This window comes from Heterocephalus glaber, unplaced genomic scaffold (assembly GCF_053883595.1).
Source record: "Heterocephalus glaber isolate CG9 unplaced genomic scaffold, H.glaber_assembly_v1.0 deba00001561, whole genome shotgun sequence".
Lineage (NCBI taxonomy): Eukaryota > Metazoa > Chordata > Mammalia > Rodentia > Bathyergidae > Heterocephalus > Heterocephalus glaber.
The window spans coordinates 10,122,884-10,135,976 of record NW_028258349.1 but is presented as its reverse complement, the minus strand read 5'-3'; the positions used below and the strand labels follow the sequence as shown (position 1 = coordinate 10,135,976).

At 46.9% G+C, this 13,093-nt stretch overlaps 1 protein-coding gene across 2 annotated transcripts in view; it reads left to right on the top strand.

Annotated features, from left to right (window-relative positions):
* The first annotated feature begins 7,302 nt into the window (after positions 1–7,302).
* Positions 7,303–13,093, top strand: part of Rhpn2 (rhophilin Rho GTPase binding protein 2) — a 65,802-nt gene continuing 60,011 nt past the window's right edge. The window contains exon 1 of one of the 2 annotated variants that reach the window (XM_021239639.2): positions 7,303–7,321. Coding sequence is in view for 1 of the 2 variants with exons in the window: in XM_004858809.3 (XP_004858866.1) it covers positions 9,704–9,772 (69 nt within the window). In the remaining variant the exon portion in view is untranslated. Of the gene's footprint in view, positions 7,322–9,647; positions 9,773–13,093 lie in introns of those variants that run through there. The other variant, XM_004858809.3, reaches the window with a different exon arrangement.

The window sequence follows — 13,093 nt, the reverse complement described above, 5'->3', positions numbered from 1 at the left end:
AGACAGATCTTGAGCCTCTACCTGTGCTTCCCAGCAAGGCTGTGTTGATTAAAACATCTTTCCCGCCCTTCCTCACTGCCTGTCTCCTTGACTGGTGTTATAGAAAAGAGACTGAGCCCCATCTGTTGAGACCCTCAAGGCCAGGAATTTTGCCTTAAAAATTAAAGAAGGCCCAAACTCCATCCTTACATCATGCTAACACTTCCATTTTCTGAACATGTGTCCTTGCAGAGCCAAGGGTCTGATTACACACATGCAGATCATGGATTGCTTCTCCTGTCCTTTCTCCCTACCTTGGACCACCACACATCTTTATCCCATAAATATCCCAGACCCCTGTCCTTGGGCAGACACATTGGAGACTTATTCTTCCAGGCCTGGCCATCTTGTGAATAAACCTTTTCTCTTTTTCAGTGATTGGCAAAATGGGCCTGGTTTGATAACAGAGAGGTCCTGTGTCCCAGCTCCTGACCTAGTTAAGGTCTCAGTTAATCAGCCTAACAATCATCAGATATGTGAGTAAGGAAGATTTCTAAACAAATCCACGTCCAGCTGCCAAGTGACCAGTTGCAGGAGAGACTCCCACCCTAGCTGAGATCAGGTACTTCCTGGAATCATGGGAGATAATAATAAAATGATCATTCTAGTTTTAAGCCATTAAGATTTGTGATAATTTGTTAACAGCAATTGGCAACTAGAGTAATCTACAACAGTCCTACAAAGCATTAAAAAAGGCTGATAGGGAAAAGATAAAAGAGAAACAAAAAAAGGATAAAAGATAAAGAGAAAAAAATAGGGCTGGAGATTTAGCTCAGTGGCGCTGTGCCTGCCACACAAGGACAAGGTCCTGAGTTTGATCTCTGGTACCACAAAAATAAAAAAAATTTTAAAAAAGAAAGAAAATAAAGACAACAAACAAAAATACTGATAAAGCATGTATATTGATATGAGCAAAAGCAGAGAGAGAATACATAGAGTCTTACCACTTATGTTAAAAAAAAGCATAAATAGCCATGTTTATTTTGGCTATTGCATCCACAATGTAGGGACAAATACATCCATAAATATACTGTATGCATGCTATTCTTCATTAAACTTCAAGTAAGATGGTTACCACTGATCAAAGGAAATTAGGGTAGGGCAGGAGGAATACATGTACACAGCATTGTACTATTTGAATTTTTGTTTTTAGCTACATTCATAATATTCTTTCCAAAGCGTTTTCTTCTTTTTTTGGTACTGGGAATCAAACTCAGGGCCTTGTGCTTGCCAGGCAGGCTCTGTGCCGCTGAGCTACATTTCCAGCCCCTTTCCAAAGCATTTTTAAGTATGGCCATTTTCATTTTAAAGGTTTTTATATGTGTTATAAGGCCTTTTCCTTTAGTGTACTAAAGGAAAGATATCACTCTGGGCTTGGTGGCATGCATCCATAATACCAGCACTATGGGAGGATGAGGCAGGAGGATCATAAGTTCAAGTGCAGCTTAGGTAACTTAGCAAGACCCTGTCTCAAAAAATTTAAAAAGGGCTGAGATGTAGCTCAGTGCAAAGGCCCTGGGTTCAATTCTCAGTATCAGAAGAGAAAACAACAACAAAAAAGATATCTTCCTATTTTTTGAAGACCTGCAAGGCCCAGGGGGATCATTTAAACATGAACTGTCATTGTAAATGTAAATGTAAATATTGAAAATAAAGAAGCTTGCAGGATAAACCCATATGTCCAGACAAAACATGAAAGTCCATGATTTTTAAGTTTTTCTCCGATATAGAAGATTGAAACCAGAGCCTTACCAAGCTACATCCCTAGCCCCTTTTATTATTTTGTATTTTTGAGACAAGTTCTTGCTAAATTGCTAAACTGCCCAGGGTGGGCTTCAATTTGTGATCCTCCTGCCTCAGCCATCTGGAAAGCTCTGATTATAGGTATGTGCCATCATGTCTGGATGAAAGTTCATGATTTTTTTTTTTCTAATACTAGGATTGAAAGCCAGGACTTTCACACTGTGCTACACCCCCAGCCCTTTGTTTATTTTTTTTATTTTGAGATAGAGTCTCACTGTTTCCCAGGTTGGATTCAAATTTGTGATCCTCTTGCCTCAGTCTTCCAGAGTGCTGGGATTACAAGTGTGTACCAAGTGCTGACTTTTGGAAAGTCATCATTTTTAATAAAAATTTGTTTACTGCTCAAACTAATTTTCCCATGGCTTATAGCTTACAAAGAGGCAAGAAATACCCAATAAATGTATTACTGAGAGTTTTACTTAGATTCTCAGCAATCATGAACATTTAATAAAGGAATAATAATCAGCCCTTTGACTCCTGATCACTGAGGCTCAGAGACCCCTGCCAAGTCCTTGGAGAAGTTCTTCAGGCTGTTTGACTTCAGGCTGTGTGACTGCACACTTCATCTGGATCCCTGGTCACTTCCAACACAACACCACTGATTCCTGGCAGAGGGAACCAAGAAACATCGTGTGCTTTATGCAAAAACAGCACCAGCCTAAGTGCCATATGCCCTCCTGCTAATGATTTGAATATGATCTGTCCCCTCCCAAGCTCACGTGAGTTATTAAGCAGCTGGAAACATCATCTGATGATGGCGCTTACAGATGGGACCTTTGGAAGGTAAACAGGACTAGATTAGGCCACTGGGGTGGATCCCCTGCTTGAATGCTGGCAGCTCTACCAGAAGGGACGGGAGGACACACAAGCACCTTCTCTGTTGATGGCTGTGTGATGTCCTGCACTATTCAGGAACTCTGCCAGCAAGAAGGCCACCACCAGATGCAGCCCCTGATCTTGGGAGCCAAAAGAAACCTCTTGCAGATTACAGGTGGTGCTCGCCTATAATCCCGGCACTTGGGAGGTTGAGGCAGTAGGAGCGCCATGAGTTTGAGTTTGAGGCCAGCCTGGGCTACACAATGAGCTCAAGTCTAGCCTGATTTACAGAGTGAGACCCTGTCTCAAAAAAGCAAAAACAAAAACAAAGAAAAAACAGTTTACCCAGTCCATGGCATTGTGTGATTAGTAGCAGAAAAGAGATTAATGACACCTTTCTTCCTTATTCACAATGCAAGAAGATACAAATTCAAGACCTTCAGAGGCTACAGATAAGAAGTTGGCCCGAATCATCTGGGCAGGGAGTAATATTTTTTCTCAGGGTCCACACATCAAGTAGAATGGTCACTCATGACCAACAAAGAAACCCACTCTAAGTCAAACGTGGCAGGGCACATCTGGAATCCCAGCACTCTGGCAGCAGGCAAGAGGACTGTAAGCTTGAGCCCAGCCTGGGTAACACAGTGACCTAGTAAGACCTTGTCTCCAAAATTAAAAAAAAAAAAAAATTTAAAAAGTCCAGTATGGTGGTGTGTGCCCGTAATCTCAGGATCTGGGAGGCTGAGGCAGGAGGATTATTGTGACTTTGAGGCCAGCCTGGGCTACATGGTGAGTTCAAGACCAGCCTGAATTACAGAGCTAGATCCTGTCTCAAAAAACAAAACAAAACAAAAATTCAAAAAGAGCTTGGGATGTAGCTAAGTGCAAAGGCCTTAAGTTCAATCCCCGGTACTACAGTAAGTAAGTAAATAAAATAAAACAGGCATGGTGGTGAATGTCTGTAATCCTAGCACCCAGGAGGCTGAGGCAGGAAGATTTCCAGTTCTGGGCCAGCTTGGTTGACATAGCCAGTTCGAGGCCAGCCTGCGCTACATAGTGAGACTCTGTCTCAAAATAAAACAAAAGAAGACAAAGCCAACAACAATAAATGAACTAAAAGGGTTGGGGAATTCCACTTAGCGCTGTTTAGATTCAATCCTCAGTACTAAAGAAAGAAAGAGAAGGGGGAGGATGGAGGGAGGACTTTGTATGCACAAATCACAAGCATACACAATTCTGTGCATTTTCATAAGGTAAATGTATGCATGCAGCAACAAGCAGATTAAGAAATGGACTTTCTTTTCTTTTCTTTTTTTCTTACTTTAAAGTCAGGATCTCAATATGTAGTCCAGGCTGGCCTAAAATTCACGATCTCCTGCCTCAGCCTCCCAGTGCAGCGCTTACAGGTATGTGTCACCGTGCAAAGCATGAAACAGAAAATTTCTAACACAAAAAAGGAAACTGGGAGGGAACTAAAAATTTTGAAACCATGGCAAAAAGAAGGCTGATGGATTGAATTCCTAGAAAAAGGAGCTGGAAACCAGAAGCTTAAAATATCAGAGCAGCAGTCCCCAAGGACTCAGGGTTAGAGCCAACTAATTCAAAGAGTGGAAAAGTTTCTGGGTACTTCATTAAAGAATTGTCATGGGGCCTGGGTTGTGACACCAAGGTAGGGTGGTTGCATAGCATCCTTGAGGCCCTGGATCGAGCCCCAGCACACTAAATGAAATTGTCTTAATTATACCTTCACTCTTTATAGTTACACAGAACATGTGTAGTGGATACTCTGCCTGAGTGTGACCTGACTCTGGAAATCAGCAGATAGGGGAAGAAAACAATATCAGGAAGAAAAAAAACCTCAGGGCTAGTGCTGTGGCCCAGTAGTAGAGTGGCTGTTTAGTGTGTGCAAGGCCAGGGGTCCAATCTTCAGAAGGGAAATAAGGAAAAGAAAAGCACACAGATGAACGCACAGCAATGTAAAAGAAAAAGGGAATAGTTCAAGGAACAGAGAGACATTCTTTCCAAAATTACATTGTTTTCTTCTGCCCAGATGTCTCCCTAAGAATCACTCATTTTCAAAAGCCAGCTGGGTACATAGGCAGTCAAAGCCCCTCAAGGACCTCAAGTTTACTGTGCTCCAAAATATTTGGTGTTCTCCCAACCCAGACCCCTTAATGCTCCTGAATTCTTTATCTCCATTCACAGCATAAACATCTGTGCTCTCTCCAGGAATATGAAGTTTATCTTTTTTCCCCCCTATTTCTTATTTTTACTTTAAGCCTTATCTCTAACTTCTGTAGAACCCATCTTAGAAATAGCTCTAAAACATGACTCCTGTGTCTCAGTTCCCATGGTCCCAGATACATTTTTATCATTACTAATCTGAACTTTATCAATGGCCCCTGTGTCAGGGAAGGTTCTGCCAGAGAAACAGGATGAATCAGAGGCAGAGATTTATTTCAAGATATTGGCTTAGACAATTGTGGGGATTGGCAAATCCAAAATCCACACAGAAGACCAGCAGGCTAGAAACCCCAGGCAGGAGCTGCAGTGTTGTCCACAGGCATAATTTAAACAAAAAAGCAAGTAAGCCAGGTGTCACGGCGCACGCCTGGAATCTCAGTACTTGGGAGGCTGAGGCAGGAGGATTGCCATGAGTTTGAGGCCAGTCTGGGCTACAGTGAGTTCAAGGCCACCTGAACTAATAGCAAGACCCTGTCTCACAAAACCAAAAAAAAGCAAGTAAGCAAACAGGTGTGGTGACACATGCCTGTAATCTTAGCAGTCTGGGGGGCTGAGGCAGGAAGATAAAAAGTTTGAGCCCACCCACTCTGGGCAATTAAAAAAGTATAAAAAGGGCTGGGGATGTAGCTTCACACAAATGCTCTGGGTTCAGTCCTCAATGCAAAAAAAAAAAAAGCAAGCAAGAAAGTTTCTAGAATCTCAGAAGAAATAATATCAGAATGGATTAGTTTGTTTTGTACTTTACATAAAATGCCGTCATACATTATTTTGCGTCTGTTTTCCTTTACTCAGCAATATTTTTTGTGAGATTCATTCATGGTATACCTGATAGCAATGTGGTAACTGTGTACAACTGAACCATATCCAAACCCTGGCAATGGCCTTGTACTTTTCTGCATTTAATTTGGCAAATTTCATCAGACTCCCCAAGAGGAACATACATCTGGCTGTCCCCAGAGAAGCCAATGCTCCTTTTGTCAACAAGCAGGTCTTACAAGGCGAGACTTTTACTTGGAGAAATTGGGTCCCTGGACAGTCAACTACCAACCTGAACCAGATGGTATGATGGGACTTGGCAAAATGCAGTTGAAGTTTTTGTTGTTGTTGTTTTGAAACAGGGTTTTGCTATGTTGTCCTGGCTTGCTGGCTTTGAACTTGAGACCTTTCCTGCCTCAGCCTCCCAAGTTTTGGGGTTATAAGTGTGCCCCACCACATATGTCTTGCAGTTGAGATCTTAATCTTTTGCCTATCTCAGAAATTCTCATCCTAGTTTTTTTTTTTTTTTTTTTTTTTTGGTACCGGGGATTGAACTCAGGACCTTGTGCTTGCGAGGCAGGTGCTGGAATCACCCTAGCTTTTTAGTTAGGAGCTCAGGGAATCACTATCAGTTCCTTTTCTTCTTTTTCTTCTTTTCCCCATGGAACCAGGGATTAAACTCAGGACCTTGTGCTTGCCAGGCAGGCGCCTTGCCACTGAGCTACATCTGCAGCCCAACTACCAGTTCTTTAGAACATGCCAGTGGGGTTGACAAGCAGGAGGTTACTTGTTGATCCTGTGTTGGTCAGAAGCACTGATTCTACTTCCCTGGCCACAGTGGGAGCAGAGAAACACAGTAAACCCCAGGCCCCATTCTGATGAGTCATGGGAGTGCACAAAGCTTTCCGGTCTTGCAGGACCCCAAGGAGTGACACTCAGGTGGTTCATGTGGCCAAGGGATGGGTAACCCGCTGGGACTCACCTTGACGTCTGAAGACACCCAGGAGATAGTCTTAGACTGGGCTAGTGTTTCTTTCTTTCTTTATTGGTAGTCATTTATTCATCTTTTTTTTAATGAGTGCATATTGGTCATGCAGATGAATGGGCTTTCTTCTGCCAGATTCCTACATCCACGTAGCACACTTTGATCATTTGTACCTCATCATCCCCTACAGTGTCTTTAACAGCAACCTTTCTTTTCTTACTCTTCTTCCTTTTGAACAAAAGCAGCAGCAGCAGGAAGAGGCAATGATGTCAGGCTAGATTATATAGTGGACTTTGGTTTTCATTGTATTTACTTTTATGTGCCTCTCTGCCGGGCAAAGTACCACTGTTGTTTCACTTATGGTTTTGTTATAGTTGCCTCTTCAAATAAAATTTGTTTAAGTAAAATGAATTATTTACTTATTATTTGGTTTTTGTTGTTGTTGTTGTTTGTTTCTTTTCTTTTTTGACACAGGATATTGCTATATATTTCAGGCTGGCCGTGAGTTCACTATGCAGTTCCAGCTGGCCTCAAACTCATGGCAGTTCTCCTGCTTCAGCCTCCCAAGTACTGGGATCACAGGCTTGTGCCACCACGTCCATCAAAATGAGTAATTTTAAAGAAGGCTACTAAGCCAGCAATAAGAAAAGTGACATGTACAAGTGACAAACTGCAAAGGTATTTTGGGCTTGGAGATGGTAGAAGGAGGTGGGAAGACATGAAGTTTCGAGGGAAGGACTGGTGTCAGCAAGTTGGAGCTAAGCGGGGCGTGTACTCTTGGTCACTCCTTTGAGACCAGGTCTCCGCACCTGTCAGGGAATAGCAATTACTCCTTTTATGCACAGCACAATATCCATAAACTTCCTGGCCACAGTTCAGGTTCTCTTATTGATAAGTTTATTAGTATTACACATGTAATAGGGTGAGTCACCACCCCAGGGCTGAGCCCAAGTAGCTGTTTTTTAAAATAAATTTTATTTTATTTGATCCCATTCCCTCCTCAACCCCCCTTCCATCCCTATGTACAAAAACTTTGTTTCCATTTTTCCTTTTATTTTCACTTTTTTTCTTGTCCCTTCCTTCCTTTTCCCCTCCCTTCCTTGTTCCCCTTCCCATTTGAACACTTTCTATTTCTCAATATCTATTATACATTTCAGTCCTATTTCCACTTTCGGTTTCTCACACCAGAGAAACAATGCAGTATTTAAACTTGTGTGTCCAATTTATTTCTCAAGTGGCTATTTTTTTTTCTTTTTGGGACCGGGGATCAAACTCAGGACCTTGCGCTTTCAAGGCAGGCGGTGATACCACTGAACTACATCCCCAGCCCAACTGGCTATTTTAAACTCCAAGCCTGGACTGGGACATTTCCAAGGCAGTGGATTAAGCAATCCATGTTGAAATTAGCTGGATGTTTGCTTCTGAAAGTAAGAGAGAAGGGTAATGGGTTTTATTTTGTTTTGAGGCAGGGTCTCCCTAGGTAGTTCAGGCTGGCCTTGAACTCAGCAGTCCTCCTGCCTCAGCCTCCTCAGAGCTGGGAATACAGGTGTTCAATACCACACCCAGCTCTAGGCCAGTCTTGAACTCTCTATACAGCTGGCTGGCCTTCAACTCCAAGTCCCTAAGAACTGATGCTCTCAAGTGTGGGGAACACAGGCTTGTGTCACCATACCAGCTTGTACAGAAGCACAGCTGCTCTAACGCTGAGCTAGGGTTAGGACTCTACAGGTTTTTTCTTAGAATTAAATAGGCCTTTCTGAAAACCCACTTTCTTTTTCTCTTTCTTCCTTGTCCTCCTGCCCTTCCTCTTTTTCTGTTTTCTTTGAGACAAGGTCTTGTCTTGCCCTTGAACTCACTGTACAGTCTGGGCTGGCCTTGAACTCACTGCGATCCTCCTGCCTCAGCTTCCCAAGTGCTGGGATTACAGGCATGTACCAAACTTGTATGTATGTATGTATGTATGTATGTATGTATTTAATATTTACTTGGTAGCTGCCACTGTTTATTTAAAAACTGTGGACAACACCTAAAACACTTAAAAAGAAAAAAGAAAGTACAGAGACAACGCTTAGGTAGCTTTGAATGCAGACAGATTGTGTTTTACCTGCGACCTCTACAGCAACCGCGAAAGGAAGCAGCAGCTGCGCGAACCTGTCCCTCGGCTGAGGGAGGGGCAAGTAGCCACTGCAGGCAGGTGGCAGAAATGGGAGGGGCCCCGAGGGCTGGGCGCTCCGGGTTCCCGCAGCCTGGCAGCAAGGCCCGGGGTCTGTCTGCAGCCAGTGCGCACGGGTAGGACTGGTGCAGACTCCAGCCCTACAAATCCCTCTTTTTCTCCCAAACTGAGAGCTTCCCTACGCTTCAACTACGAGCTTTACCGCGCACCTTTGTCCTAATGCCCTCGACCAACCGGGGAAATACGGAACCCTATTTTGCAGTTGAGAAAATCGAGGCTTGGAGTGGTGCTGAAGACACGTCAAGGACATCCGCGGGTCTCTCCGACACAAAACCTCTCCCGAGGTTCCTTCCATAGGTGGCCCCCTCTCCCAGCCACCCCCGGCTGACCTGCCCAGTCTTTGCAGCGGGGATGGGTGGCACAGAGGTCCTCCTGCGGGAAGCATGGAGCCAGAGAAAGGGGCAAATGCCCCGTCCAAGCCTCGCTGCGGCCTCTGAGACCCCCGCGCTGTCCCTTGCGCCACCGTGGCTCTTACAGGGCTGAGCCAGCAACGTCGCTTGTGTTGGGCCCCGAGGCTTAGAGTGCGCGAGCGGCCGGCCAGGTGCCCACGTTTCTGGGCTGCCTAGCTCTGGCTTGGGCCGGCGCGGGTAGCCTGAAGACCCTATCCTGGGCGGGGCTCGGGGCGGGGCCTCTGCGAAAGAGACTGGGAGGGTCCCAGGGGCTCCCAGCTGGGCAAGCAGGCTGGGGGCGGGGCCTCGGCGGCGGGGAGGGGCTGGTCCGGTGGGCGGGGCGGGGTCCGCGGGGGGGGGGAATGGGCGGGTCCTGGCGCCGTCCGGGCAGAGCCGGGGCCACTGCACTTCAGTCCGTCCCGCGCCCCGACCGCCAGCATGACTGATGCGCTGCTGCCCGCGGCCCGCCAGCCGCTGGAGAAGGAGGGCGAAGACTACTTTCGGAAGGTGGGCGGCTTCGGGCTCCAGCCCGCCTCCCCACCCCCCAGCTGAGGAGGGGGCTGCGGGAGCGCGTGCACGGGGGCGGCGGCCCGGAGGGGGAGGGGGCGCGGGCGCACGGGTCTCGGGCCTGCTGGGCGGAGACGGAGGGTGGGGAGCAGGGAGAAGGCGGCGCGGCGGCGTCAGGGCGAGAGGAGCAGGTGGCCACCTGGCCGCCCGCGTTTGCAGGTGCTTGCCCTGAGTGCGGGGTTTGCGGGAGGCCCAGGTCACCCCCGCCGGCGACCTCGCGTGCCCGGGAAGGACCTGAGCCCAGCAGCGCCAGCGCCTTCGCGCGCCCTGTGACCTGAGCCCAGCTTGCGCCCGAGCGACCACTCCGGCGGGTTGGCGGTCGCCTTTTTTCCTCCAGAAAGTTTCCAGGACCCGCCTCTTCGACTTCTTACGGCGTAGAGGCAGCGGCTGTGGAAAGGGACCTCGGGCGCCGCCCCCTCGCCTGTCCCCGGTCGCCCTGGAGGGCCTGAGCGCGGTGGTCTCGGCCGTTCTTACTTTATGCCAAAGTGGATTTATCTGGTTGTCTGAGAGACTGGACAGGCGAGTGCGGGCTCCAGGCTCGGCCCTCCCCGCAGCCTCCCGTCCTGGAACTAAGCCCAGTTCCTCCAAAGCCTTCGACCCCAGAGCCGAGCGCGGTGGTGGCACACGCCGGTAATCACAGCACTGTGAAAGTCTGAAGCAGAAGGATCTCAGGTTCTAGCCCAGCCTGGGCAATTTAGCGATTTATCAGGACCCTGTTTTTAAATAAATAAATAAATAAATAAAAAGGGGGTGGGGATGCAGTTTAGTAGGAAGGTCTTGGGTTCGATCCCCAGTACACCCCCGTACCCCCATCCCATCACCAAGCCACCTCAACTGGGGCCAGCTGGGGTGTTGGGAAGCCCACTGGCGACAGGACCAGGAAAGATGCTTTCGAGCTAGAAGTCACAGTGACACTTTCCACACCTTCCTCCTTACAGGTCCTGGTGAGTTTAAAAGTAGCCTTTGGAGGTTGGCCAGTGATGACTAGGTGGGCTGAGAGATTGTCGATATTTTTATAGCATATAGGATCGAAGGCACAGTGCATAATTATAAATAGGGAAGTGAAACTGTTTGCCACAGGGCAATCAATTCTTATTTGTTCCACAGCCTAGCTATCTAGTTGCTACCTGGTCTTGGCATCTTTCTCCTCCCATGTGACACTGACCAGTTTGAGTTTTTGCTCACTGGTGAGGGGCAGTGAAGGTAGGACAGGAGGGGAATCTGGAAATGCACAGATGAATGGGAAAGCTGCTTTTTTTGTTAAGTTGCTTTTAGCTTTAAAAGAAAAAGCAGTTTTGAAGTATATTTAAGTTAAAAGATGTCATCATAGAATTACAGGATTATAGCTTCTAATTATGTGTGGTGTTTGGGACAGAGGATCACAAGCCATAGAACTGGAGAAGGTGGCTTGGCCTGGGAATCCCTAGATGTCAGTCCAGGGCCCCAGGCCTGACTGCCACCCCCACAAAATTGCTTGATGGCTTCTGACAAGTTGCTGCCTATTTCTGGGGACTTGAGTTCCCTCTCTGGATTGTTTGTCCTATGAACAGATGGTTTTATGGACCTCCAGCAGCACCTAGGGTAATTGGCAGGGGGTGGGTGAGGAAGGATGGAGCAATTCCTTTGGGAGTGAGGGTCCCAGGCTTTCCAGAACAGGTTTTCCTGTGGGACCACTCCAGGGCTTGAGTACCAGGGTAGGAGTTGGTGGTGGTGGGGAGCAGTGGATGGCAACGAAGCCAAGAAAGGTTGCACAGCTGGGTGTTTTTTAGATGCAGTTTCTCTGGTGGTGAATGAGTGCAAAATAAGATGAATCACTGCTGTACAATTAGAAACAGCTGTTTAGAAAACGAGACCTTGTAGTGGTCATTGTGCTATGTCTGAGTTAAGTCATACCAGTCCAAAGAGTGTTCTTTGTATGAAGAAAAGAAAAGGTATTGACATCTGAATCTTTCCTGATTTGTGACCTGAGCCAATTTGACCTAAGACAAATGCTCATTGAGCGACAGGTGGGTGTTATTCAGGTGAAGAATGGAAGGAAGAGCACTTTGGGCAGAGGGAACAGCTTGGGCAAAGGCACAGAATTGTGAATACTTATGGGGGAACCTTCTGGAGTTGTGGAAGAGTAAGTGGGGACTACTTCCGGGTCATTCATCCTAAGGCAATGGAGTTTTAGGAATCATTAAAGTGTTTAAAGCAGGCTGAGACATGTGAAATACTTATCAGAGGAAGACTTTTTGACAGTGGAGGTGTCAGAGGGTCAGGGTGGTGGAGAAGCAGTGACAGAGCTAGGCAGGCTGGAGTTGAGGGGATTTAGCCTCTGGTAATCATCATCTTTGTCCTTCCTACTCTGATACAGGCTAATGATGTCCATCAGTTTAAAGTGTTTTGTCAGCACAGCCTTGACCACCTGTCCTTCTCACTAGCTTGTACCCTAACTCAGACCAGGGGTCCAGCCTGAAGGTAGGGATCCCAGTGCAGAGGTTGGAATGATGGGATCCTGGGCACAGGCAGGGTTTGGAAGGATGGGAATAAGTAGGATATGGTGGGGAGGGCACTGCCAGCAGGAATCCAGAGTGCCTGCTTTAGGTGTCAGGTCATACCTCACTGAGATAGGGTGAACCAGGAGGCTGATGTGGAGGGGTAGGTGGATTTGAGGTCCCCTGTGGGATATGCAAGTGATGATCTCAGTAGACCTGGGACTTGGCAGCTATGAGAGCTTCTTGCTAGAAATACAGCTATGGTGAGCAAGTTGGGGTATCCAGTGAAGGAACCTGGCACTGAAGGGAATAATCTGTCATTTTAGGGGCTAGCTAGCAAGGCAGGGGCAAGCCCAGAGAGTGGTGTGAAGAAAGCTGAGAAGTACTGAAGTACTGGTTGACAAGAAGAAAAGCCCCAGGGAGTTTTAGATTTAGTCTTTAGGGAGCTATCAGACAACTAGGGGGTGAGAATGGGGAACAAAAGTCAGTGTGGCAGAGAATAGGGAAGGGCAGAGAAGATGGTTGCTGGAGGGAGATGGGGATAGAGAAGAGACGAGGTACACTGTTATATGTTGTTTGTTTATTTTATTTATTTGTGCAGTGCTGGGAATGGAACCCAAGGCCTCACACACACTAAGCATCCCCTGCCCCACAGAGGAATGAGAATTCTAGAGCCTTTTTGGTTTGTTTTAGACTTGCTGGGGATCAAACTGATGGTCTTATGCAAGCTCTCTACCTCAGCCCCCTGGAGCCCTTTTAAAGCTGAAAGTGAAGAAGTTGGCTG